General features: G+C 41.2%; 2 protein-coding genes across 9 annotated transcripts in view; one reads left to right on the forward strand and one right to left on the reverse strand.

The window, feature by feature from the left end:
• The window catches only part of atp11a (ATPase phospholipid transporting 11A), a 46,398-nt gene extending 44,080 nt beyond the window's left edge, over nucleotides 1–2,318 (reverse strand). For 5 of the 8 annotated variants that reach the window (XR_004327874.1, XM_032505970.1, XM_032505975.1 and 2 more), the window contains exon 1: nucleotides 1,887–2,274. Coding sequence is in view for 7 of the 8 variants with exons in the window: in XM_032505970.1 (XP_032361861.1) it covers nucleotides 1,887–1,931 (45 nt within the window). In the remaining variant the exon portion in view is untranslated. Of the gene's footprint in view, nucleotides 1–1,886 lie in introns of all 8 variants that reach the window. The other 3 variants (XM_032505972.1, XM_032505971.1, XM_032505969.1) reach the window with 2 other exon arrangements.
• Nucleotides 2,319–3,540: 1,222 nt separating this feature from the next.
• On the forward strand, nucleotides 3,541–16,984 carry tubgcp3 (tubulin gamma complex component 3). Its single transcript, XM_032505987.1, has 23 exons — nucleotides 3,541–3,751; nucleotides 4,835–4,942; nucleotides 5,696–5,763; nucleotides 6,012–6,089; nucleotides 6,199–6,407; nucleotides 7,101–7,267; nucleotides 7,507–7,619; nucleotides 9,549–9,674; nucleotides 9,773–9,841; nucleotides 9,921–10,053; nucleotides 10,158–10,324; nucleotides 11,531–11,641; nucleotides 11,769–11,877; nucleotides 12,477–12,666; nucleotides 12,793–12,928; nucleotides 13,036–13,104; nucleotides 13,351–13,486; nucleotides 13,689–13,777; nucleotides 14,264–14,395; nucleotides 14,502–14,642; nucleotides 14,729–14,845; nucleotides 14,973–15,067; nucleotides 15,300–16,984. Exons 1-23 carry the CDS (start codon nucleotides 3,676–3,678, stop codon nucleotides 15,364–15,366), a joined length of 2,706 nt encoding a protein of 901 aa, XP_032361878.1. The 5' UTR covers nucleotides 3,541–3,675; the 3' UTR covers nucleotides 15,367–16,984.
• The last annotated feature ends 8,579 nt before the right edge of the window (nucleotides 16,985–25,563 follow it).

Here is a 25,563-nt window from a genome sequence, read left to right on the forward strand (position 1 = left end):
TTGCAAGGTGGCTTTACATTTTATAATTATTTCTGCACATATATTGAGGTTTCAAATTAATATTTAGGATATATAAGACAGGAGTTGCTGATTAAAGCCACACACTGTCCATTCAGATTATTTTACTGCTATGGGTAGAAACTGTGAAAGTGTGCATTGAAGACAGAGTTATTTGAGGTGTTTCAAAAGAGTCAGCTTGATTCTATTATGTTTATAGTTCAGCTACTCCTTATCGCTGCATGTCAACCACAGCTGTTTTATCTGTTACCACTGATCAAAGGCAGCATAATGGCTGTCAGCCCAAAAAGAAGCAAGTGATGCCGTTTTAAACGAACTCGGATGCCTTTTATCATACCTTTTTTCCCCCTTATCAAAAACAAACTACAAATCACTGACATTTCACATGAGGATTCTTTAGAGAACAACAAACGAATATATTAGGATTTTAAATAATAAATAATAAGCTTCATTTACAGACGTAGTCAAAGGGAGAATCCTTCATCATGCTGTTGCCTCCGAGGATATTTCATAAAAGCCCTGAGTATTGAAAACCGGATAAATGTTACTAACCCTCATCTTAAGCATTCAGCAGTCTCTTTGCATCCGGGTTTTCGCAGCAGCAGTACAATCAATTTAACCCTAACCCATTTGTCTAAACCAGTTATCCAGATCAATTACAGCAGCAGACCTCCTCCCAGTCACAAGCTTGTTTGTGCATGGTTCTTACTACACGGCTCCATCTAACCCTCCACACAGCAGGGATTGTATCTAATCAGCCATTTGCAACAGTTGGGAGACTGAGTCTAAGCCTCAGCTGAAGGAACCGGGGTATGTACCTCGCTGGCTCTCATGTGAGCAGAGTTTGCTCTGTCTGGATTATTGTCAAACACATTACTGTGGAGCCTAATGCAACTCACAGCCATATAGGCCGGCTGCTCCACTGCTACCCATCGATTTGATGGGCAGGAAGAAAACAACTGGATTACATAATTCATGTGAATGACGGTTCCATTAGTAGTCTAGTACGTAATAAAGAAAATTAGTACTGTAGCCTAATACAGTAAATAGAGTGAAAAGCACACACGACTGTAAGAATTACATCGCAGATCAAAGTTTTTTTTTCTAATGCTTAACAAGTTAAGCTATGCAAAATAAGCTGTCAGGGGCATTAGCATTTTTTTCTATGACTTGTCAATACATTAAGATGAATGATAATTGGGGTCCGTCTGCATTTCTTAGCATGTTCTGTCATGACTGGGTATGTAGCTTACTTTCCAGAATCCTGCTTTGCAACTGATGATCCATGACTCCACCTTTCACGTATTGAAGCACCAATGACTCTGATTTGTTGACCGAAGGTGTGTTCAGACATGATGTGCTACAATAATTGAATTAATGTGCTCAGATGCCAAATAATTGAGAAATTCTTTGTGCCAAACCTCATTCAAAAATCTGACGTTTTGGCAAATCCAACATACTGCACCCAATATCAATTGTATTCATAGATGAATGATTGAAGAGCAGGTAATCCAATATAGAGTTAAAAAATGACCACAGACAGACATTATTTTATGTGGAAATAAATACATTTCAAAATAAAAAACTATAACGTCCTATTAAATAAAAGTCATAATTGAAGAGGTTTTCAGGCGACAGTTTATCAAACATTTGCCAATGAGCTTTCTTCCACTCCCTTTCGTGAGTGGAACTTACTCCGGATGAGTAGCTGCTTCGGCGGAATGAGAAACCAATAGTTATAGGGGGGAAAAAGCTCACATGTTTCTGTTTATCTTCGAGAATTGTAAAAAGCTTTGGCCTGCAGAGAAAAGCGGAGTTGACAGTAATTGAGAGTACACACGGAGGACGTTAGCGTTGTAAAAACTTACATATCTGCTGATGAGGGTCCGAAGAGTGCTGAAATCCACTCCCATCCTGTTCCTCTTTCCTCTCCGGACACTTCTTCTTTCTGAGTCGTTTTTCCAAAGGTGACTTTACTGTAGACGCTAACTTCTTTTTAATTCTCCTCCTTTGTCCATGTCTTTGACGTCCTTCTCTTCTTCCTGAATTACAAAAAAAAAAAGGCTCGGTCCGACAAGGTTTTTCGAAACAATTGTAAACCTGAACTCACCTACCTACGGGGGACTGAAAAGGGCTTTACCAGTAAAAGGAGGAGTGTCTTGTGTTTCTAAGACTTTATACAGGCACAGACAAGTTGGTTTCTCCTGCTACGAGACTGGGATGGCTGACTTTCTTGCTCTCCCCCTCCGCGCGTGTACTAATAATCTTCTTGTCTCGCGCCGCGGACAAATGAGCTTTTCTCTCATCTACGTCACGTGGAGCCAGGTGGTGGCGCGGACTGAAGGAGAGCGCATGCGCACTCGTGTGCTTTTGGTGTAATTGATCGGACGTTTCAGTTAATTGGAATATTGATTTGTTTGCTCGGGGCATAATGGTGCACCAAAGTCAAAATTCAGAAAAATTTGAATTCAACTGAGAAAAATTCAATAAGAGGACAGTGCATTAAATGTACATGATTTGTGTGTGTGTTGGGGGGCTGTCCGGATTTGGACACCCCGACACCCCAGTGGTGCTGTCCACCCTGATGGTGCTGAAATCACTCCAAACAATCTTATACAAATCCATATTTTCCCACATGACTTTTCCCCACATGACTATGTTCCAATAAAAAGACTTCTGAACTATCATTTGGTATTTTTACTAAAAATATATTAGAAAGACAAACTATTGCCTATGTTCCTCTGACATCTAAGTAAGTAAGTCCAATTCTTCAGTACAGCAAATAAGCTCGGTTTAAATTATATTCTTCATTTTTCCTTCTTTTATAAATTAATGCTGTAAAAAAGAAACTACAAGTTATGAATGTTAAGTCATCAGTTCGGAAATGTCGAGGTCAGCAGGGTCAGAACTAAAAATCGTGGTGCTGTTTCCGGGGGTAATGTTTTCATTCATTAGTCCATCCAGTGCTGTTTCCTGGAGACGCTTTTCGGCGGGTTCTGTTGAAACACCAGCGTTAAAGTTGCTACAATAATAACCACCATATCTGGTTGTATCCTTCAAAATAAAACTCCTCAAAAGAGGTAGTTTTTCCTTCAAAATCTTTGCCACGCATACAGTACAAAGTAATGGATTAAAATTGATTAAATACCCATTCCGTTCTTTTGTTTTTAACTTTAGGAACATCAAGATTTTTAAAATTGGTATAATTGTCATTATTGTAGTATTTGAAATCCATCAAATAGGGATCCCATCTATCCCATGTATTTTGCATAACAACATAGAAATGATCATATCATATCTTATTTGTTTTATAGATTTTGTCTTTTAATATAGTTGTAATCTTTGACTCACACGCAACACTATTAATTTCTACTTTAGTCAGTCTTATCTAAAAGTACTTCCAGATTAGCTTGATATTTTATCCTCATTCATCCTGTCTAAAAGTCATGAAAATGTTTGCAAACCGAGTGATTCCGTCAATGCTCTTACTTTGAAGGAAATATGGTGCTGTCTTCTTCATATTCTTCCTGCGTCGTGCTGGCTTGACGGATCTTGTCAAAATGGCGTTGTTCGTAGTAGGGGACTTGAGTTAGTTCATATTATTCACTGCTATTTTCTCAGTTATTGGGTAACATACGCAACATTAGCCACGACAGTATGGCAACCTTGGATCAGAAATCACCCAATGTGCTTCTCCAGAGCCTCTGCTGCAGAATCACGGGGAAAAGCGAAGGTACATCAGTCAAAGTTAACGCTAGCATGCTTCGCGTTAGGAAATATCATGGCAAACCTCATTACAAAACTGGCACTTTTGCCGTTGCGCTTTCCATTACTATTCGTCCAAAGTTTACACATAATGTAAAGGCGTCCGCTGAATCCTTATCCTCTACCAGAAAATTCGGCTTGCATTTCCACACCATGCAGCACAGACTTTGATATTAATCTAAACTTTTTACACTGCTTACGACCGAACCTGCTGTTTTTGTGACGGAAAGTTGTAGAAAACGGTTGCAATTTTGCCTAAATAAAGTTGCTTGGTCTGTTAGACACGTGCCGAAATGAAGAGAACACAATATTCGTATGGCAATGGCTTTGCGATTAAACCATCACACGCTTAAAAGTTAGACCGGTAAAAATTGAGAAATTGAGTTCGGTATGATAGCGGTGGACAACCTTACGTAGCGAGGCTAGGTCCCCGTAGCTGTCAGGCTAGATAACGGTTAACGTTACTGCACATCCCGCTGACCGACTTCATGGTACCTCCAGCTGGGACTATAACACATAGTAGCTTTGGTTTGATAGAATGGTTAGTTGTTTACTTTAGATATCTATGAGCTTGCTAGCCAGTTAGCTCTCATACTGACCAACACACTGCTTGCATTATAAGTGGATGGACCTGTGTCTTGCAGGCCTCTGCTGGGTGCTGGCATCTGAAAGAAAGGTGTACATGTCTGATCAGAGAGAGCGGAAAAAAATTAAATATGATCATGTGTTCTTTAGTCACTTTGCAGCTTTACCTCAGACACTTTTGCGACAGCTTTGCAGGCAATGCTGACAGACGTGTTCTCTGTATTTTTGTGTATCCATTATACAGTGTTAGCCACACTAATTTAGTCCCATAATTTACAAACCTTTTGAAAGCAATAGCCCATTTACACCAACATCATGGCATCTAAGTTTAAAGTATTATACTGTGCATTTACCTTTTGAGGCAACATGAAAATAGCTTAATATGTAAGAACTGTTATTACTTCAAAGTGATTCTTGTTTGCTACAGTCTGAGCTTTAGTCATGAACCGTTTATTTATGTCTCCAGCTGAAGTTGCCCACCAGTTTCAGTATGCTGTGCGAGTCATTGGCAGTAACTACGCCCCCACTATTGAACGGGATGAGTTCCTGGTGTCAGAGAAGATCAAGAAAGAATGTAAGTGCTCTTGTCCCCCAATTACCACACCTATCATCAACTGTCAACTATCATCATTAGTTACTATCTTTTCCCAGGGGAGGAACTAATTTCCACAATGTAACCTATATTATGTTATTCTATTAGTTTCTGTGGTGTTTTTCCTAATTCACCAGCCAAATCTGCCCATCTCTGTTGCTGTCTAGTGGTTTTGTATTATGAGCTCTCTACGTGGACTTTGTCTTTTTGTTGGAGCCGCACCACAAAAAAGTCAAAAACCTTTATTGCACCATTATAGAAATTCCCAGTGGACTTTCATAGTAGCCAAGGTAGCACCATTAGTGGTAAAACATCGACCCAAGCTTTGACGCAGAAAATAAAACAAAAGTACTGCAGCACTTACTGTACAGCATGTTTTTGTTTTTTTTACCGGGTCTGCAGGTGGACTCATGGGAACATTGTTAAAGTATTTTTAGGGTTATGGAGTTGCCGTAAACATTATGGTCCAGCTATTAAAATCTGTAAAATCTAAGGCATTAAAATCATTAGTTATTTTTCCATTCTCAGTGTAGTGACAGCAGGTTTCTTTGTGCTGGAGAACAAAGCGATCTATGCAGCCTGCATCTTGTCTGCTACTTTTCTAATCACAGATGGACCTTATATTCCTCAGCTGCTCATTTCCTGCTTTTTTTGTCTTTTTGTTTAAGTAACCTATGTCTAAATTGGCCTTTTTTGGAAAGGTTTCTTTCATTATTTTGTCTGATGCTGTTGCAGTGCTGAAGCAGAGGAGAGAAGCAGACGCTGCTCTTTTCTCAGAGCTGCATAGAAAACTTCAGACACAGGTTGGTGTTTGTGTTTCTTTCTGAACAGAAAGCCCTCTGCCCCGTAATGGCACAATCAACCACATGCAGTTAATTTACTCCACTCAAATTAAGGTTTTCACATGGACATAAAATGTAGTATTGGTAATATTATTTATACGTAAATAGATATCAATTTAGGATATTTTTCTGTAGTATTCCCAACAGATTCTGGTCATTTTTAGCTGATGGGATGGTGTTTTTCTGTGGTGTTTTTTTCGGATTGACAGAGTGTTCTGAAGCATCGCTGGTCTGTTCTCTACTTGCTGCTCAGCCTCTCTGAAGACCCCCGCAAACCGTCAGGCAGGGTGAGACACACACATTTTTGTATGAAGTACTTGACAATAATAAAAGTATAATAATTAAGAATGTTGGTGATACCTACTTGGTCCCGACTAATGTCCCTGTCCTTCTTAGGTTGGAAATTATGGCGCACTCTTTGCCCAGGCCCTCCCCAGGGACGCCCACTCCACCCCCTTCTACTGCACCCGGCCCCAAAGTCTGGCCCTGGGCTACGGGGAGAGGAGCGCCGCTCTGTCAGCCAGTGTGGGGACCAGCGGCATCTCCAGCCTGGGAGTCTACACACTGAACGGGCCCACGGCAACACCGCAGTCACTGCTGGCTGGGTGAGCATTTTCAGATGAGCTTCTACACACACACACACACACACACCCCTGGTGAAGACACAGGCCAGCATTATGCCTATACATTTTTTTTGCCTGTAGTCATTGTAGTTACTAGCACATTAATATAGAAGAGAACCTTCAAAACTTTAGCACACTTGTCAGCTGTGTTTAAGCCGATTCACCTGAAAGCCTCCGGGGAGAGGAGGGTTATTCATCCAATGCTTGTCCTGTAAAAACACTCAGCAAGAGATAAGGGAAGCATCAATTAGCACCAAAAATGGAACTTGCTTCTTAGCCTGACCTCTTATAAATCTGTTTTATTAGGCATCAGAAGGCCATTTAATTCCATTTATCCTTATTAATAATGCAGGAGTCCTTCAGTTACAAATGACCGTTGAGCTGTTCAGGCTCACCCTTTTTAGTCATGAAAGGACAAATCCTTACACCAAACATATAAAAGGTCTCAGGGCATTGACTTATTATGTATACTTAGTAGAACACACAGTATTCTTTTTATGGGTTTATTTGCTGTTCTGAGTGCATTGTCCAACAGAAGACCTCTAAACTAGGACTCAAATCTGTGTGTGTGTGTGTCTGTCTGTCTGTCTGTCTGTCTGTCTGTCTGTCTGTCTGTCTGTCTGTCTGTCTGTCTGTGTGTGTGTGTGTGTGTGTGTGTGTGTGTGTGTGTTTCAGTCAACCCCCTCAGTCTGCAGCGGGAGGCGGTCAGCCTCTGGGCTCTCGGCTGGCCTGGGCTCTTCCTGTAAGCTGCTCCCCTTCCTCTGCTCTGGCCCCGCTTGGCTCTCGGCCGCCCCTTGGACCTCCAGTTCCCTCCTCCAGAGTCGTCCGTCCTCGCAGAGATGGTGAATAGCATGTATAAACCCTGAATGAAGACAGGCCAACAGAACATCATTAATGTGTTGTGGTTGTCTGAATGGTAGTCCAACACGCAAAAATAAGCCAAATTGTATGAATTTTCTATTGCTGATAGTATTATAACCTAAACTTTCACCGGGACTCAATGCTTTCCTTTCAAACTGAGAGCATCTACTGGGTTCCTAAAGTACAGTAAACTCTTTCCTCTTGTCCTGTGTCGGTGCAGGGGAGGTGAGCGAGGCAGCGCTGGTGCGGGACATCCTCTACGTCTTCCAGGGAATCGATGGCAAGTTCATTAAGATGAGTGCCCAGGAGAACTGCTACAAAATAGACAGCAAGGTACGTGAACCTGCAACCAGCCCTGTAAAGCTTTTAATGGACTAATCAGTCTAGCAGGTTGCACATGTTACCCAGAGTAACCTCACAGCATTCAGGTCATCATCATCTCAGAGCAACTGCTACACTGGAGACCACACGGTGGCTGTATTTACAGTGAGGGAAAAAGTATTTGATGCCCTGCTGATTTTGTACATTTGCCCACTGACAAAGAAATGATCAGTCTATAATATTAATGGTAGATTTATTTGAACAGTGAGAAACAGAATAACACAAAAAAATCCAGAGAAATGCCAAAATGTTGTGTCAAAAACGTTGTAAATGGATTTGCATTTCAATGAGGGAAATATGTATTTGACCCCTCTGCACAACATGACTTAGTACTTCGTGGCAAAACCCTTGTTGGCAATCCCAGAGGTCAGACGTTTCTTGTAGTTGGTCACCAGGTTTGCACACATCTCGGGAGGGATTTTGTCCCACCCCTCTTTGCAGCTCTTCTCCAAGTCATTACGGTTTCCAGGCTGACGTTTGGCAACTCCAACCTTCAGCTCCCTCCCCAGATTTTCTATGGGATTAAGGTCTGGAGACTGGCTAGGCCACTCCAGGACCTTTTAATGTGCTTCTTCTTGAGCCAATCCTTTGTTGCCTTGGCCGTGTGTTTTGGGTCATTGTCATGCTGGAATACCCATCCACGACCCATTTTCAATGCCCTGGCTGAGGGAAGAAGGTTTTCACCCAAGATTTGACGGTCCATGGCCTTATCCATCGTCCCTTTGCTGCTCTGAAGTTGTCCTGTCCCCTTTGCAGCAAAAAAAAAAAAACCCAATCCCCTACAATCTTGTCCCTTTGATCGCTTCTGTGGACAGGTGTGTTTTACACATGTAACAAGCTGAGATTAGGAACACTCCCTTTAAGAGTGTGCTCCTAATCTCCGCTCGTTATAAATGTTATAAATCAATTTAAAACATTTTTCACGTGCATTTTTCTGGATTTTTTTGTTATTCTGTCTCTCACTGTTATAAATACATACAAATAAATCTACCATTACCATTATAGACTGATCATTTCTTTGTCATTGGGCAAACGTACAAAATCAGCAGGGGATCAAATACTTTTTTCCCTCACTGTACAATGAAAATAAACTTATTTAACAATAATATTATATTAAAACGGAGAGAACCTGATCATTTGAATCTAAACGTTTTTTTTTATACATTAAAAGTAACTTTGCTTCCATGTTGGACAGTTCCCTCATAGCCAGAGTAGACCATTTGATATCAAGACTGCTGTTGATGATTGGTCTTTAAAAGAAAGATTCAACAGATCAATATGGAGCTCTTTGGCTCTGAGCCAAATGGACCTCTCTTTTCTCTGTCCTGTTAATTTCTTTTATTCCCCTTTTACCCTCCTCTCTGGTATTATTGATGGGAAGACCTTAGATGTAACCTGTGTCATATCCTCTCAGTGGTGCTAAACATAGACCTGTGGTCAATCTGCTGTCACTGTCCTGATGGAGGGGGAGCCTGATCCAGAAAAAAACTGATATAATAAGAGTCCAGGAAGAAGATATTTTGCACTCTTCTATGACCTCTTAACTTCCTTCTTTAAAGATCTCTGGATAAGAGGTTTTGTTAAACAGACACAAATTTAATGAATCATTAAATGTGAATCTATCTCAGCTGGAAAACAATTCTGCCATTTCTGCAATTCTGTCTTAGTGGGTACATTTTGTAGATTATGAGACTCTATGACGTAAATCTGTCAGAATTTAAAATGAAATTTGTGACGGAAAACTGTATTATGATCTCATCGGTGTCCAGTGTGTCTTGCCCTATACATTTTAGGATTCCTTTCAAGCTACAGTCAATCAGATAAATAAACAAACAAGAGGATGTAGTGCCTTGTGTGGTAATGTGTGCTGTGGCTCACCAGGTGGTGTTGTGCAAGTCCCTGAGAGACACCAGCAGCAGGCTGGCAGAGCTTGGCTGGCTCCACAACAAAGTCAGGAAGTACACCGACGCCAGGAGCCTGGACCGGGCCTTCGGGCTGGTCGGACAGGTGGGTCTGTGTTTGCCATAGATGTTCTTTTTGTATCTGATTCTCCGCTAACGCACATTTTCCCGTCTCTGTGTCATCCTCTTTTCTTTTACTCTCAGAGCTTCTGTGCCTCGCTCCACCAGGAGCTGAAGGAGTACTACAGGCTACTGTCTGTCCTCCACTCCCAGGTAAACCGATCAAACAGTGGCTGACGCTTACAGAAAAGTTCAGATAATAGAAAAGGTTGATTGTGTGTGTGTGTTGTAGTTGCAGGTAGAGGATGAGCAGGGTATGATCGTGTGCTCCGAGAGCACTCTGACTCTCAGAAGGCTCCTGGTCTGGATGTATGACCCCAAAAGTCGACTCAAAACGCTGGCCGCTCTCGTCGACTTCTGCCAAGGTGGGGTGTGTGTTGTGTTTGGTTTTGGAGATGTGGGTCAACACACTACGTTTAATGTGGTGTTTAAGGATGGTGCGTTTCATTTAGTTTGTTTCCGTGTTCAGGTCGGAAAGGAGGCGAGCTGGCCTCAGCTGTCGATTCTTACGGGAAAACAGGTGACCCGCAGATGAGAGCGCTGGTTCAACACATCCTCAGCCTGGTGTCGCACCCTATCCTCAACTTCCTGTATAGGTGGATCTATGACGGGGAGCTAGAAGATACGTACCACGAGGTACCACACACACACACACACACACACACACACACACACACACACACACACACACACAGTTCTTTGTTGAACTATTCATCTCTACATATAGTGTCGGAAGCTTAATAAGAGAGATGCATTCTGCTTCCCAGAGGTCCAGCAGGAATTGACTGGTCATTTCTGGAACATTGTTCCGTCCAAGTGCTCTGACGTTTGACCCTGTTGAGAAAGAACATTACTAAGGAGGAGAGAGGGAGATAGATAAAGGGGGGAGAGGCAATACAACTTCTTCAATGAGGACTGATGAGAGGAGTGTAATGGAGAACATGGTGATGGATTCTTTTCCTCTACTCCCCCCTTTCTTTCTTTCTTTCTGTTTCTCCTTCACAGAGTATTTATGTGTTGAGCATTAACCTTTAGTCATCATTGCACTCTGGTCTTAAGTGCTGTGTTTAAGAACACAGAGACAAAGTTATTGCACCTTTTGGGGGGGAAATAATCCTAGACATCTCAAACAGACAGACACACACACAGTCTGTTAGTTTTGGGTAACACCATGAGACACAAATTAAATCTAGATTTGATGTTCAGCTGCCTTTGTATTTTACCTTCCCTACATGTTTTTAATTGTCTTCGTGCAGTCCCCCTTGTCAGTGAATGAGGTTATCTACCTGAGCTTTGGAGCACACAAGAGGATGTCTAAGGGTCGGGTTTTCTCTTTGTCAGAGCTGGTTCATATGACGTGTTGCCATTTTCTTCTCCTGAAAGATGTGAAGCCATTAAACATATCAGACATCCGAGTCTTCTGCCACTGTTATCCATATTACAGCTACCAGGGTTTGGAAAATAATTTGTATTCTAAGGGAAATTCTTTTACTCTTAGTTCAGCTTGTGTGGACGTGCTCTGTAGATATGGATTCAAAGCAAAGCTGACAGTTGGAGTCAGCTTACATAAAGTACACTGCCTTCAGCATGCCCATTAGAAAGCCATTTGAAACTGCTGTAGTACCCTCTGAAGTAAATGTACAATCTAAGTGAATGTGACAAAGGATGAAAATCTCCGTCATGGACCGCACACTCTGTCCATAGAACTCTTTATTCAGTGTTTGACTCTTAACTCTCGTCCAAGCTTCCAGTAGAATCCCTTCAGGTTGAGTGTCTTCTATAGATAGTTACCAATTCTACAGTAAAATGTAATTTAATGTAATGTAATTTTTTTTCCCCCAGTTCTTTGTAGCATCGGATCCCAATGTGAAGACAGATCGTCTGTGGCATGACAAGTACTCCCTCAGGAAGTCAATGATCCCCTCATTCATCACCATGGACCAGGCCCGCAAGGTATACATGCCCACACATCTCTTTATTCATTACCATAGGCTTATTGCTGTACACATTCAGGTAAGACTGTTTAGCCTTAGTCATATTACCTCATTATCTCTGCCCCCCTCTCTTTCTCTCTCTCTAGGTTCTGCTAATTGGTAAATCCATCAACTTCCTGCATCAGGTTTGTCACGACAGAACACCGCCGGGCAAAATCACACCAGCATCCAAGTCTGCAGACACACCCAAAGATGGTAAGAAGCTCAGTTTCTCTCTCATGTCCTCTCACACTCTCTTGTGAAACAATTTTACAAGCACAGCTTTTCTATATCTGTCCTTGGTTTGGGGCATAGTCAAGATTGAAAGGTTTTACACATAATGGGGTATTATCTTTTAAAAAATATCAGTCCAAAGTACAAATAACATTAGGAAAAAACAGTATGCTGAACATGTAAAAGTTGATGTATCGCTGGCTTGGCTTTATTGGTAATCTTTGTTTTCTTAATGACATCATTGACCAATAAGAAGCGTCTACTTTTGTTTCGTCCTTATCGAATTGATGTTATATTGACGTAGCTAGTGGACAGGCAGTGATCAATGCTCTTCCCACTCACTGGCCTCGTCCTCCTCTCCTTTTGACTATGAATAGCAAAGAGGTCTACTTAGCATTGTTCTATTGATTCAGTCTATATGACTTCATCTGACCAGTTTGATCTGTCGCTTTTACTGTATCTGCTGAAGGACAACACGTTCTCTACTCCCTCATTGTCACCGCAAGCCATGCAGAACATAGGCATACAACAGCAATACAAAATACAAACGGTAGACTTATAACCGGTCCCTCTCCTCGTAGCCGCAGAGCTACTGTCAGACTTGGAGGGCGCGTTTCAGGAGAAGATCGACGCCGCCTACTTTGACACCAGCAAATACCTGCTGGATGTTCTTAACCGCAACTACCTGCTGCTGGAGCATCTGCAGGCCATGAGGAGATACCTGCTGCTGGGCCAGGGAGACTTCATCAGACACCTCATGGACCTGCTCAAGTTAGCACAACACACACTTTGATATATTGTCATCTGCTGCTACTTTTTATGTGTAAAGCAGAATTATAGCATTCAGATGTTAAACAAAATATTCATCTTATCGTAACATAATACTTTTTGTTCCAGACCAGAGTTGGTGCGTCCTGCCACCACTTTGTATCAACACAATCTGACTGGCATCTTAGAGACAGCAGTCAGAGCCACAAACGCTCAGTATGACAATGCAGAGATTCTCAAGAGGCTGGATGTACGCCTGCTAGAGGTAGTGTGTTTGTGTCTGTGTCTGTGCCGGGGGGGGGGGGGGCTATCCTGAACGTCTGACTTCAGCATGACCTCTTCTTTTGACATCTGTCCTTTTTTTGGCTCCAGGTGTCTCCTGGTGATACAGGCTGGGATGTTTTTAGTCTGGACTACCACGTTGATGGACCTATTGCTACGGTATCACACGCAAAAAAACTTTCAATACAGTTCCCAACATAGTCTCCATTTATTGCTGCTGTTATCATATATATGTGTGTGTGGTGTTGGTGTGTGTGTGGTGTGTGTGTGTGTGTGTGTGTGTGTGTGTGTGTGGTGTGTGTGTGTGTGTGTGTGTGTGTGTGTGTGTGTGTGTGTGTGGTGTGTGTGTGTGTGTGTGTGTGTGTGTGTGTGTGTGTGTGTGTGTGTGTGTGTGTGTTGTTTCAGGTGTTTACAAGGGAGTGTATGGGTCACTACCTGCGTGTGTTCAATTTCCTGTGGAGGGCCAAGAGGATGGAGTACACACTGACTGACATCTGGAAGGGACAGATGTGTAATGCCAAGCTGCTCAAAACCATGCCTGGTATATACATTCATACCTACATACATACACACACACGTAATGGAACACATGTACATAGTTTTTATGGAGGTTTTTTGTTGCATTCATTTTTGCAGCAGGACATATATCAGTGACAAAAAAATCTATATTATATTTATTAGTTTTTGTCATTTGTATATTTCTTTAAAGGGCATGTGATTTTATCTGCTTTTTTACCCTCCAGAGTTGTCCGGCGTGCTGCATCAATGTCACATCCTGGCGTCTGAGATGGTCCACTTCATCCACCAAATGCAGTACTACATCACCTTTGAGGTCAGACCATTAGCAGTGCCGCTACGATCACAGGCTGTAAAGCATCAGTTAAGAGTAGTAATTACAGGAGGAGGCGATTTGCTGCGTCTGTTAAATGCAACGCTGCATGACTCTGATCAACAGTAGCCATGAGGTTAGTAAGGTTAACTCAGTTTTGGAAGGTTGCTGGTTCAAATCCAAAATAGTTAAACAACTCTTCTGAAGGTCAGACTGAAGAGGTTGTTTTAGATGGATTTGCAGTCTTTTGAGGCAGACTGACGCTGATTTATCTGCAGGTTTTAGTGTCAAGTAAAGTCTGTAAATAAAAGTAAAGATTTCTCTGCTCAGACATCTGGTTAAATGATTACACATATTACAAGAAAACCATATTGCCTTTGGACAGGGCGGCGCCATCATCATATAATAAGTGAAGCACACTGACTGTATCAAATCTGATTTTTAATAAAAGGGCAATGTCTTTCCCGTATACCTATTGTTTGTGTGTAGGTGCTGGAGTGCTCCTGGGACGAGTTGTGGAACAGAGTGCAGCAGGCTCAGGACCTCGACCACATCATCGCTGCCCACGACATGTTCCTTGACAGCATCATCTCAAGATGCCTGCTGGACAACAACAGCAGGGTAAAAAACACACACAAATCGAATAGATTTTAGATTATCTTTTATTTTTCTGCCTCCCCATTTCTATACTCACTTCCTTGAACTCTGTTTCTAACTGTCCATGCAGTCTCTTTTGACCCAGCTGAGGGCCATATTTGACCAGATCATCGAGTTCCAGAGCGCCCAAGACTCCCTCTACCGCTCGGCACTGGAGGAACTCGCCCTCCGGCTGCAGTTTGAAGAGAAGAAGCAACAGAGGGAAGACGAGGTATGAGATGAGCTAAATATAGAGAAAACGAGCGTATGATAACCGTAGTGTATAAATGACTGTTACTATCCTGTCTGTTGATTCAGGGTAAGTGGGGAGTGACGGCCGAACAAGTAGCAGAGGAGAAGAAGAGGATTCAGGAGTTCCAGGACACCATACCAAAGATGCGTTCCCAGCTCCGCATCCTCACCCACTTCTACCAGGTAACAGCCTGAGCCACCTTCATTTGGAACATCCTTAAATGCAAGCTGCTGTTTCTTCTCTTGTAGTCACTCTTGTACTTTTTTACCTGTGTCCTTCCACACCTCCCTGCGGCTTTCCTTCCTTCAGAGCATCGTCCAGCAGTTCCTGGTGTTGCTGATGACTAGCACGGATGAGAGTCTGCGTTTCCTCAGCTTCAGACTGGACTTCAATGAGCACTACAGGTTTGCCTTTCACAACTCCGTCAGCACATGAAGGAAAACAACTAAAACAATGAAATAGAAATACATTATATCCTTGTCCTGTATGTGTTATCCAAACGAGCAGTTTATAAAATATAAATTCTTATGCCAAAATGTAAAAAGTATCACAAATGTTAAACTGTACAGTAGGGAGAGGTCAGTTTGAACCAGAATGTTTTGTTGCATGACCCCTTTAATTTAAATTCATTTACAGGGCCAGAGAGCCGCGGCTGCGAGCCTCACTAGGCACCAACTGGGGGCGACGACCGTCAAATATCTGACATGACGACGATAGGCCCGACTTTCAAGGCTTCCAGTCATTGGAGAATGGAGTATGACATCACAGTGGGCAGTTGTGACATCACAGAGGCGGGCCGGCCGGCCAGCAGACTTAAAGCGCTTCATGTCGAGATGATGTCATGCCTTGGAGGAGCGATCCAGGGCTGTTCTGAACGTTCTGGTGTCGCAGCGGCGGCGGGCGCCAAGTGATGACATCACAGCGGACAGCTCTAGTGCAGTCAGCTGCGCGGAAGGAATAAAGTTCAGTAAATCAAACTTTCAGAGTAAACACCGTGAACAGACTGTTCAAAATTCTGCAAGAATTCTGCAAAACATGGGGTCAATTTGGGAAAGCGAGTGTGACGAGGTAAATAAAAGCAGCTGTCAGACTGAGCTCCCCGAGTCACACCGGGCCACCTTACATGGCATGCCTTAATAATGCGAGAAAACAAAACCTCTTCTCTCAGCGTGGTTGCCAAATCTAGTCCCAATACAAATAATGTATTTACATAGTGTTTATGCAAAAATGTATGTGTGTGTATATAAGCATCTTTACACGTTACCTGTGGCTTTGCATCCCCTCACTAGGGTTCAACCGATATGGATCTGATATTGATATTTTTTCAATTTTGTATTTGTAGCCGTTATTAAAAATGATGACATTTGAGCATTTTTAGTACAATTGCACCATAAGACGCAGTGTTACAGCTGTTCTCATTAAGGTGGAAATGAACAGTATGAAGCACTGAAACTGTTCATACAGACAGGAGTCTTCAGCATATTGAATATTTATGGTCAGTATTGGCACACCAGTATATCGGTCTAACCCTAGTTCTCCACTCCCTCCTTAAAATCCTTTTTTTGTGTCAGGTCAGCTGTCCAATCATCATCATACAGAGGATTTTGAACCACGCACACAACACACACACACACTCGCTGACAATTCTGCTTCCATTGACATGAAAACAAACCTGACTCATACAGACAGAAAGCCCCTTTATTGCAGACTTCGTTCACACCTTATATTAATATCTGACGTTGATTTTAATATATTTCTAACTGTTTGCCTTTACGTACTGTACACACAAAAGCATCTGGCTTCACCTCGACTGAGAACGGACTGATGTTAAGTCGATGTAAATGTTAAGAGTTTAGTTTGTATGTAATTGTGGTTTCCCTGCTTAGTTTGTGCTTTATGTTTGTGCTTTATGTCTGTATGAGGGATGGATCATGTCAAAGAAACACAATCACACACACACACACACCTTCTCATCGCCTAAATAGAAAACTGAATGTTCAGATGTTTCTTTAAAAAATGTAAATATTTCTAAATGAAAGTCCATATTTAAGGAATGTAATGGTTATTAACATTAACTAAGGCAGTTTAATTACTGAAAACAATCTCCCACTTTTCATTAATTTAATGATTTTCTTGTTTTTTAATACACAGTCGGAGGCTTTTGACTATTAAGAGAAAAGACCAAAACGTTTGAGATTGGAAAGTCGAGGAGCTTTTGATTTGAGTCATCGAGCTATACAATCATTTCCATATAACAGCTGTGAGTGTTGATCTCACCTCGTTCGAGCTCTGATCCTGGGCCATTTTTCTAAAAGCAAAAATATAACAGTCATCACACACATTTTTTAAAGGATGAGGTAGATTCACATGCTAAAAAAAATAACTTTACACTCAGAAAAATAAACCTGCATCAAAAGTATTAGCTTTTGAAATTTCTGGCAAACTTAAGTTTCTTCAGAGAAACATTTACCTCACGGGTGCAGTGATGTTCCAGGTTTGTCTTTATTTCTATTATCAACGAAACAAACCGCTGCTGCATATGGTCACTGTTCTCTGCGCTCCTCGTGTGATTTAGAGTGAAGTGAAACGCCAAACTGAACCTGGGTCAGCACTGTCTTGTCTCTGTCTGTCCTCTACATCGTAGGTATATAGCACATCCTGTATAGAATACCACCAAACCATCACCTTTCTTTATTAAAATGTTTTTTTTGTTGTTAATTAATGTGTGTTCTGCTGTGTTGGACTTTACTGCCATCAGTGCTGTGCAGCTCGGCCTCTGTGTCCATGTGTATTTGCTTGAACTTACTGCCCCCTACAGGCAACACGGTGGTAATGTTTGATCACTTCAAGGTAAACTTTCCAGATGAATCTCTACTGAAAATTAATTTTTTTTGTTTTGCAATATTATAAATGAAGTAATGCAATATCATCTGCAACAAGTTGAACATTAGTTCTACTTTTGGTATTCTTCCCCTCATCTGAGCTGTCAAAAAGTTCTTCACAGCCTAAATTAAATCAGCAGAGGCTGAGATATGAAGACTTTCAGTCCCCAGAAACACTGGATCCTACATTTCCCACAACGCAACTCAACAGCTTTTTTAGTTAGATTATCTGTGTTTTGTAAACACGTCTGAGGTTGCATTCTGCATTAAATTGATTTCATAGACAGTCTTGACTTTTAGTAACTATGTTTAAAAAACAACAGGTCCACTCACTGGCGTTTTGAATCTTCCACACACGTAAAGTGCTGCTCATGAGCCCATCATCATCATCATCATTATCATCATCATCACATACCTAGAGATTGGCATGGGTACTTTCCATAAAATCATCTCTCAGTGAAAATCTTTTGGTATAGTGAAGAGTATGTGATGATATGGGGTTATTTTAATTCCAAAGGCCAAGGGAACTTTATCAGGATGCATAGTATCCTGATCTATGAAATAACTGGCCTTTAATAATAAAAATCTGCCTGCTTCTATGGGAATTTAACATAGGGGTGTCTATACTAATGCCCCCTGTATTTTAAGGAAGAATATTATTTATTCACGATACATTATTCATTCACAAAGAAAAAGGGTTTCCTTAAAGGTTGGATTTTTGCTCATTTTTTTAATTAAGTCCTTAAGATCAATTTCCAAAAGTTAATTTTTTATTCCTCTTTTTAGTCAACTTAAGCAGGGGTTCCTATACTCATGAGCAGCACTGTCTATTACAGCAAATGGAGCTGACACAGTTGTAATTTGAGTGTGAGTTCAAGTATTTTCAGTTCAATAATCTACTTCTATATTTTAAAATGCTACTGGATTGTGTACTCAGACTGGTTTTAGACATTTTATACTGTGTGTACTTGAGACTGAACTATGCAAGAGGAGAACCACCAGAGGGAGTTACAGCGTCTCTTTTTAAACCTACACACTCACACACACACTCATTCTGTGTACGTGTGCGTTGTTTATTTCTCCAGAGAGAGAGAGACATCTCTTCTGGCCGATATATTACAACCTCTCGTCTTTGAGGATAACACTTTGAGGAAATTGTCAAAATGAAAAGTCGAATTACCGAGAGACAGAGTCCTGACTGCTCAGCCGGAACAGACAGAATACCAGATCTTCATTTTTTTCTTTTCTTCTATCTTATGTTCCTTCTTTCCGAGTAAATATATATATATATATATATATATATATATATATATATATATATATATATATGTAGTGTATAAAAGTGTTTGTCTATGACATCGAAATGGTTTCTAATCGCTCAAGACATTTTTCCCTGTATTCCCAACACCCCTCATGTCATTTTCTCTCAACAGAAATAGCTTTGCTCTGCTGACCTTTAAGCAATACCTCCCCGACAAACTGACCTGGTATCAGTTCATTTTGCAGGTGTCACTGGTCTTGAGAGCATTTGACAGCCTTGGAGAAAGAAAACTATGGACTTTTTTTTACTCTCAAAACATAAACTCTGACTGTTCTCATTCTTGTACTTCTAACACAGTCCGAGCTGACCAAAGTTAGATGTTGTGTGTCCTTTGTGAACATGCTTTACATCAGGCCTACTCATGATGTATTTCAAATGCGTGCGTGCGTGCGTGCTATGTCCTCTACCTCATTGCTCTTGTGCGGTGAACCCTCACCAATACCAGGGAAACAGATCCAGCTGCCCCTCACCGCCTCAGGGCTCGAGGTCACACAGAGCTGACAGTGAGGACTTCCTGCCACGGCCATACATGTTGCTACCATTGAGTTATACGTTGGCTATTCTTTCTGGACATTAAGGGATTTTTAACCTTGATGGAGTTTATATTCTTCTATAAGTTCCCAAAAAAATTCTTGGTACATTAAATGAAACAGTTTGACATTTTAGGTAATGCGCTTATTTGCTTCTTTTTTTTTACCAAGTGTTAAATAAGAAGATATATACCACTCTCCACTACCATCCAGATATGGCTGGGTTAGCTTAGCATAAAGACTGAAAAGAGGGGGAAACAGTTAGCCTGGCTCTGTCTAAGGTAACAGAATCTTCCTAGCAGGACCTCTAAAACTCACTCATTAACATATTTTATCCTGTTCAAAGTATTCCTTTAACAGTTTATTACAGTATTGTAAGGTTTTTCCATTAGAGATGTTAACTAATCCCCTGAAAGGATAATTCAAGTTAAACAAAAACAGCTGGTTAAATTTGGAGTTTTCACAGAACAGAGTCATGAGGATGACACATGCCCCATTTCAATTTATATGACCAACTGTCATATCCCATCATGCATTAGCCTCAAATGCCTCAAAAGCATGAATGCGAGCCGAAGAATAGTCCGCCAGCCATTCTGTCCTCTTACTGTTCCCCATTATATTCTCTGTGAATGTCATTAAAGAAAAGGCTGGTTCATTTCCCTGCGACTGACTCGAGCCCTGTTCCTCTTTTGCACGACCTTCTAACACTGTTTTAAGGTGAGACAGACAAGAAAAATGTGTTTGTGTGTGTTTTGTCAAGCCAGGAACAGACAGCTTCTGGCAGCAGGTGTATTTGAGAGAATCTTATCAAAAGGATGAATTCTTGTTATTTCTTTTCATCCCTCTTGTCTCTCTGTTGAGCGCCAGCTGTACCCACAGTTTGCTTCATACATCGCACACAATGCAGAATTGCTGTAATTTGTGCTTAACAACAGAACCGAGCTACAACTGTACATTTCTGGTCCCTGAAGGCCACAATTTGAAAAGTCTCGCATTGTGTCTGGGACCTCCACCTCCTTTGTTCAGCGTTTGCTTTATCAAGAGTCTTGAGGATAGATGTGCAGCATTAATTGGACATTTGCATTTATGGGATTTTAATGAGGCTGATTAGGCCAGCAGATCGTAGTCTTGTAGTTTGCCCAGACACTGAACAAGGTGTGAAAAGTACTCTCAGTAGTGGATAATTGTCCCCGCATCCAACCCAAAACTTTCACCTTTTGAAGTGGTTTTCCAGGTTAGATTTTCACTAATTGTGACCTTGGGAGAGGAGTACTTTGTGTTTCTGTTCTTCCTCTGATTATAATGTGGAGTTTAGTATTTTTTAAATTTGATCAGATGAAATTAACATATCGCTGATATACAAATGAACTTCTTATACTTCAATCACCTCTCTCTTCCTAAATTGATCAGCTGGGTTGAGGCGGTCACTCTTCAGTTAAACCAATAAGAATAAGCCATGAATTGCACGAGCCAAAGACTCTGTATATTTCATTATGCGTCTGTACAATAAATTCAATGTTGTTTGAGCCTTTTATTGACCTCTTTGTCTGTGTTCAGGTTGTTGATTGCTTTGAGAACTGATTTGAAATGGACTGCCAACTGTTTTTATTGTTAATAACTACATACTGTCCTAGACACTGTTTGCACAATTTCATTGCCCTGAAACATTGATCTTTAGAACTCAGGGTAAAAAAGATGGCTGACTAAATGGTCAATGAAAGCTTGAAATTATTGCAATCTAATAACCCTAATCCACCTACTTCTTCAGTATAATACCTGGCTGGCAACACATGAAGAGAAGCCAGGACTGGAGTAATTTCCTCTCAGTAAACACAAGTCGTGTGCTTGTTGACAGCTAAAACTATTACGAAGGAGGTATATCAGAGAACACCGTGGGACAAAATATGAAATGCTGAGAAAGTAGGAAAACAACAATGACTCACAAAGAGGGTCTCGTATCTATCTTCAAAAACCCGGGCAGGTGAGCTCACTTCAGCTCAGCTGGTTTTCTTGATGTTGCAGCAGGGTAGGGGTTACATCTTTCTGCTCCGGCTCGTCTCTGTTCTTCTCCTCTGCATTACCTGACTCCTCCGCACATCCACATCTTGACAGCTTTTCTCTGTAGTTCTCTATTTTTAATATTAAGCAAGTCTCACACCCGTACCATCCACGGGCACTCCCAGCTCCTTTGAGACATGTCTTAGCTGTCACAGCCACTTCTCTGTCACTTGGCTGAAGCAGTGAAACTTTGTCTGGTTCCTGTTGTATTCACACACACACACACACACACAAAAAAATTTTTGTTATGTTTACACAAGCAAGGCCAGTAGGTGTGGGTGAAAAACATGGACCTCTTTTTTTAAATGCCTCTTCAAGTTCTGCTTGATGTGAAAAAGTCAACACTCTGAATAGATCTGGCCATCTCTGTGGACGGCCAACCATGCAGACAGGTGGGAGTCTTAAACACGGGGACAGACAACATGTCCAAAGTTCCAGCTGAGCTGCCATCAAATAATTTTCCGTTTTGGATGTTGCTGCAGCTCCTCTGTGTCCACAGGACAGCAGAGCTGCCCGTCAACATGCTGCAGAGAGACATGACAGTCTCGGCTGGAAGTTGTCTCTTGTCATACTCATGGCTAAATAGCACTGTATCTACAAGGCTGTTCCCTCTTCTGAGATAAGAAAAACAAGAGTTTTTAGCAGGCGGCATGGTTGTTGTTGAATCGCTTGGTCAAACACACTGCAGTAAATATCCAGAAAGATACAAATGTTATATAGTCTGAGTTGTGAAGTCATAAAGAATAATTTTAGGCATTTGTAAGTGCCCAGTTATCTGCTGTTGTTAGGAGGGGGTATTTAACAGCTGGCCAATTAGAGCTCCTGTTGCTGCTCTTTGGGTTGGCCTTTATCTTATCCTATGGCACACTGCTTACACGTCTTTAAGCCATATAAGGAAATATGACTTATTTGCAGCAATGATGCTCTTTTTACTATGTTTTTTAAAAATGTATTATTCCAGTGGCACACCACTCCATAGTCTCCATAGATGTCATGTACAACACCTCTATAAAAGCTTTCCTACCATCTACAATGTTAAGACAAGGATCAGTCTGAAACAACTGCATCTACCGTACATTATCAGCAGCTAATTTTGGAACGGCACAATGTTTGTTATTCCTGTCCAATCCTCTCCCTCCTCTGGAATCGTACTACCAGACTTTGGAAGATGCACTGTGTGCCACTCCCCCCCATCTCTGCCATTTTCCTGCCTGTGGTTTATCCACCTTGTGCATGTGTATAAATATTCCAGAGTAAAGTGCATGAGACAAATCATCTTCTGAACTCTCCAGGTGTAATACCTTCAAAAAGGTCATGAAGATGACCGGGGAATGGGTCAATTCTGTTTCTTTTTTTTATACATAATGTCTATTTGGGCAATGCGCTGCACAATAAGGTCAAGTGTGTAGAATTGGGACTCAGTTTATTCATCACAACTAATTAAGAGATAATCAGAAAGTGTTGATCAAGGTTCACCAAATCACCCACTACCCCACTATCAATACCAATGTTAATGGCAATCTAGTAAAGAGGTTGTTGAGAAATCTTGCGGGGGACGAAAGTGCTGGATGAACAAACAGCTGATCGACATTAAGCCAGTGTGATTTCAGTTATTGAGTGTGACATTTTAGCATCACAAGCTGCGGCCGCTTTAAAGATATTTATTGAGCTTAGACGGTCAAATGGATTGATGGAGACATTAAAGGACGGGCAAAGAATAGTTTATTAGCACACTTGTATTCATACGCATGCACAAGAGTTCTGCCGTCAGTCATGGGGCCTGATGGGAGAAGCTGTCTGCAGGCTGGAAATGCCACCGTCTCCTCTACTGACAGACAGCAAAAACCGAGAGAGAGAGCCAGATCGACAGAAAGAGGGACGTGAGAGGGAGCAGGGGCGGGTGTGTTTGTGTTGTTTATGATTGATGAAAATACTGCAGCACTTTCATATTTTAGGCAATGAAAGTGAGAGAGTGTGCCATCACCATTCTTCTATCTAGTCCAATGTAGTCTATATTTAGATTACATTATAAAAAGAAAAATCTATATGTATAATGCAACATTTTTACTTATATATTATTCTGTAGGGCTACAATGGCATCCAAGCACCAGCTGCACATGTTAGCATTACCACCTAACTATGGTAAACATTAGTTTACCTGCTAAACATCAACAAAACACTTGACACTATAAAGCATTTTATGCTTACTATGTTGATGTTTTAACAGGAAACTTAACTACCAATATATACATTAGGACTTCACCTAAACACAACATATAATTTAACATTGCACTGCAAGTTAGCACACTATATATACACACCACAAGGCATAAAAGACACAATAATGACATGATGCAATGACCTGAAAAACTCATTCATTGTCAGCTCAAGAGTTACTACAGCATTACTCTTTCAGTGTCATCTTTATAAAGGCACTCAGGTTGTTACGAGTCTGTATTCATCAAGAAAACGTTCCAATTTATCAATATTGCCTTTCCTAGCGGTCAATGGCTCCAACGGGCAGAAACACTATGAGGTGGCTTGAATACATACATGTATGAAACAGCAGTTATGTAAAGTTATGTTGTACGCAGTTATGGTACATTTTGAGCAGTCAGGTCATATCTGACTGAACAAAATGTACAAGGACAGGCCACTTGATGTTTCCCCAATGGCCTCACTTGTTAACAGTAATTACACTAATGTCTTCAAATGAACACAGCACTGATTTATTGATGTTAAAATGTGACATGTAGCTCCACTATGACTGCTGTGTAATATTACAGGACTTTCATTTTAAAGACAAGATGTGATAAATGCACCTGCTTATTCAACGCCTCCCACCTGGTTAGTGGACTGACACACACTGAAGCCCTGTTTCAGCTCATGATCTTATGGCGGGACAGTTTAACTGAGAGGTTAGAAAAGTGTCAACCAGAGCAACAAGGTTTAATTCTTGTTTCTCTATAATTTAGAGTTATTGCTGCCGTACACCTGGTCAATTATCTAGTGCGGATGCTGAAATTGCTGAGTGGCGGCAGCTCCCATGGGTGAAAATGCTGGAGGGTCAGACATGCCTCATTCTATGATCAACTGACAAAACTGTCTGACTCATCATGGTAAAAAGTTAGCCAAATCAAGGTGTATTGGGTTGATAAACTAACTGCTCAAAAGCTTTTGTTCTAAAGAAAATGGCCCTTTTCTAGACGTGCATTTGGAAGTATTGATTTTCCATTTGAAGATCTTGACCTCCCGTTCGAGTGCACATGCACGTACACGCACACGCACATGCACACACACCAATCAAATGTTCTGCTCCATTGCCAGTTGCCAAGGTCACCAAACCTGCACACCTACGGCTGCCTAAAAGCAAAGAAAAACAATTTGTTTTTCTTGCTCTTCGTGCTGCAGTTGGGCATTGATCTCTCTGTCTGGCTGACTCTCTTCTCTCTCTGCTCCAGTCCATTTCTCTCTTTCTGTACCCAGAAGAGGGTAGACCGAAATAAAATGGCCTATTCTCAGAAATCTACAAAGGAAGTGCTCTCTTTCTCTCTCGCTCTTTCTCAAACCATGGACTTCAAAACTGCACTCTACAAATTGGTGGAATAAAAACCGCTCAATATGGCTCCTACCCGGTAGAGTGGGGTTGTTTTGTGAATGAATCAACATGCTGAGTTCACACCAATGGTCTTCTTTATCTAATACAATATGAACTTTTAGTTACACTGGTACTTCTACAAAAAGTCACAAAGTACCACAGAGAGATCAACTCTGACTTTCACTGACCACTTTAGATACACAGAGGCAACGTGCTTTGATTTAAACGTTTTCTTCAATTTTTTCAGTCTTCAGAAACAAATGCTTTGCTGTATGGACAAAAATACACACATTCCAGATGTTATTATTGCAGACACACTGTGGAATGTACAAACCCCAGGCCTCTCACTAGAAGGTGTTTCAGCCCATTAGTATGTTAAGAGCTGATGAGGCAGCTTAATAACAAATAATGAAATAAAATTAAATTAAAAAAGACTTAAATATCCCAAATTATAACAGGATATTGGTGTTTCGTCAGATGAGAGCCGGCCAGGGAAATCATATTTATATGA

The sequence above is a fragment of the Etheostoma spectabile genome, chromosome 24, assembly GCF_008692095.1.
Source record: "Etheostoma spectabile isolate EspeVRDwgs_2016 chromosome 24, UIUC_Espe_1.0, whole genome shotgun sequence".
Taxonomy (NCBI): domain Eukaryota; kingdom Metazoa; phylum Chordata; class Actinopteri; order Perciformes; family Percidae; genus Etheostoma; species Etheostoma spectabile.

Coding starts and splice junctions, on each gene's coding strand:
- tubgcp3 (XM_032505987.1), top strand. CDS start 3,676: ATGGCAACCTTGGATCAGAAATCACCCAATGTGCTTCTCCAGAGCCTC. Junction 6,090..6,198: donor CCCGCAAACCGTCAGGCAGG/GTGAGACACACA, acceptor TGTCCTTCTTAG/GTTGGAAATTATGGCGCACT. Junction 11,642..11,768: donor CCATGGACCAGGCCCGCAAG/GTATACATGCCC, acceptor CTCTCTCTCTAG/GTTCTGCTAATTGGTAAATC.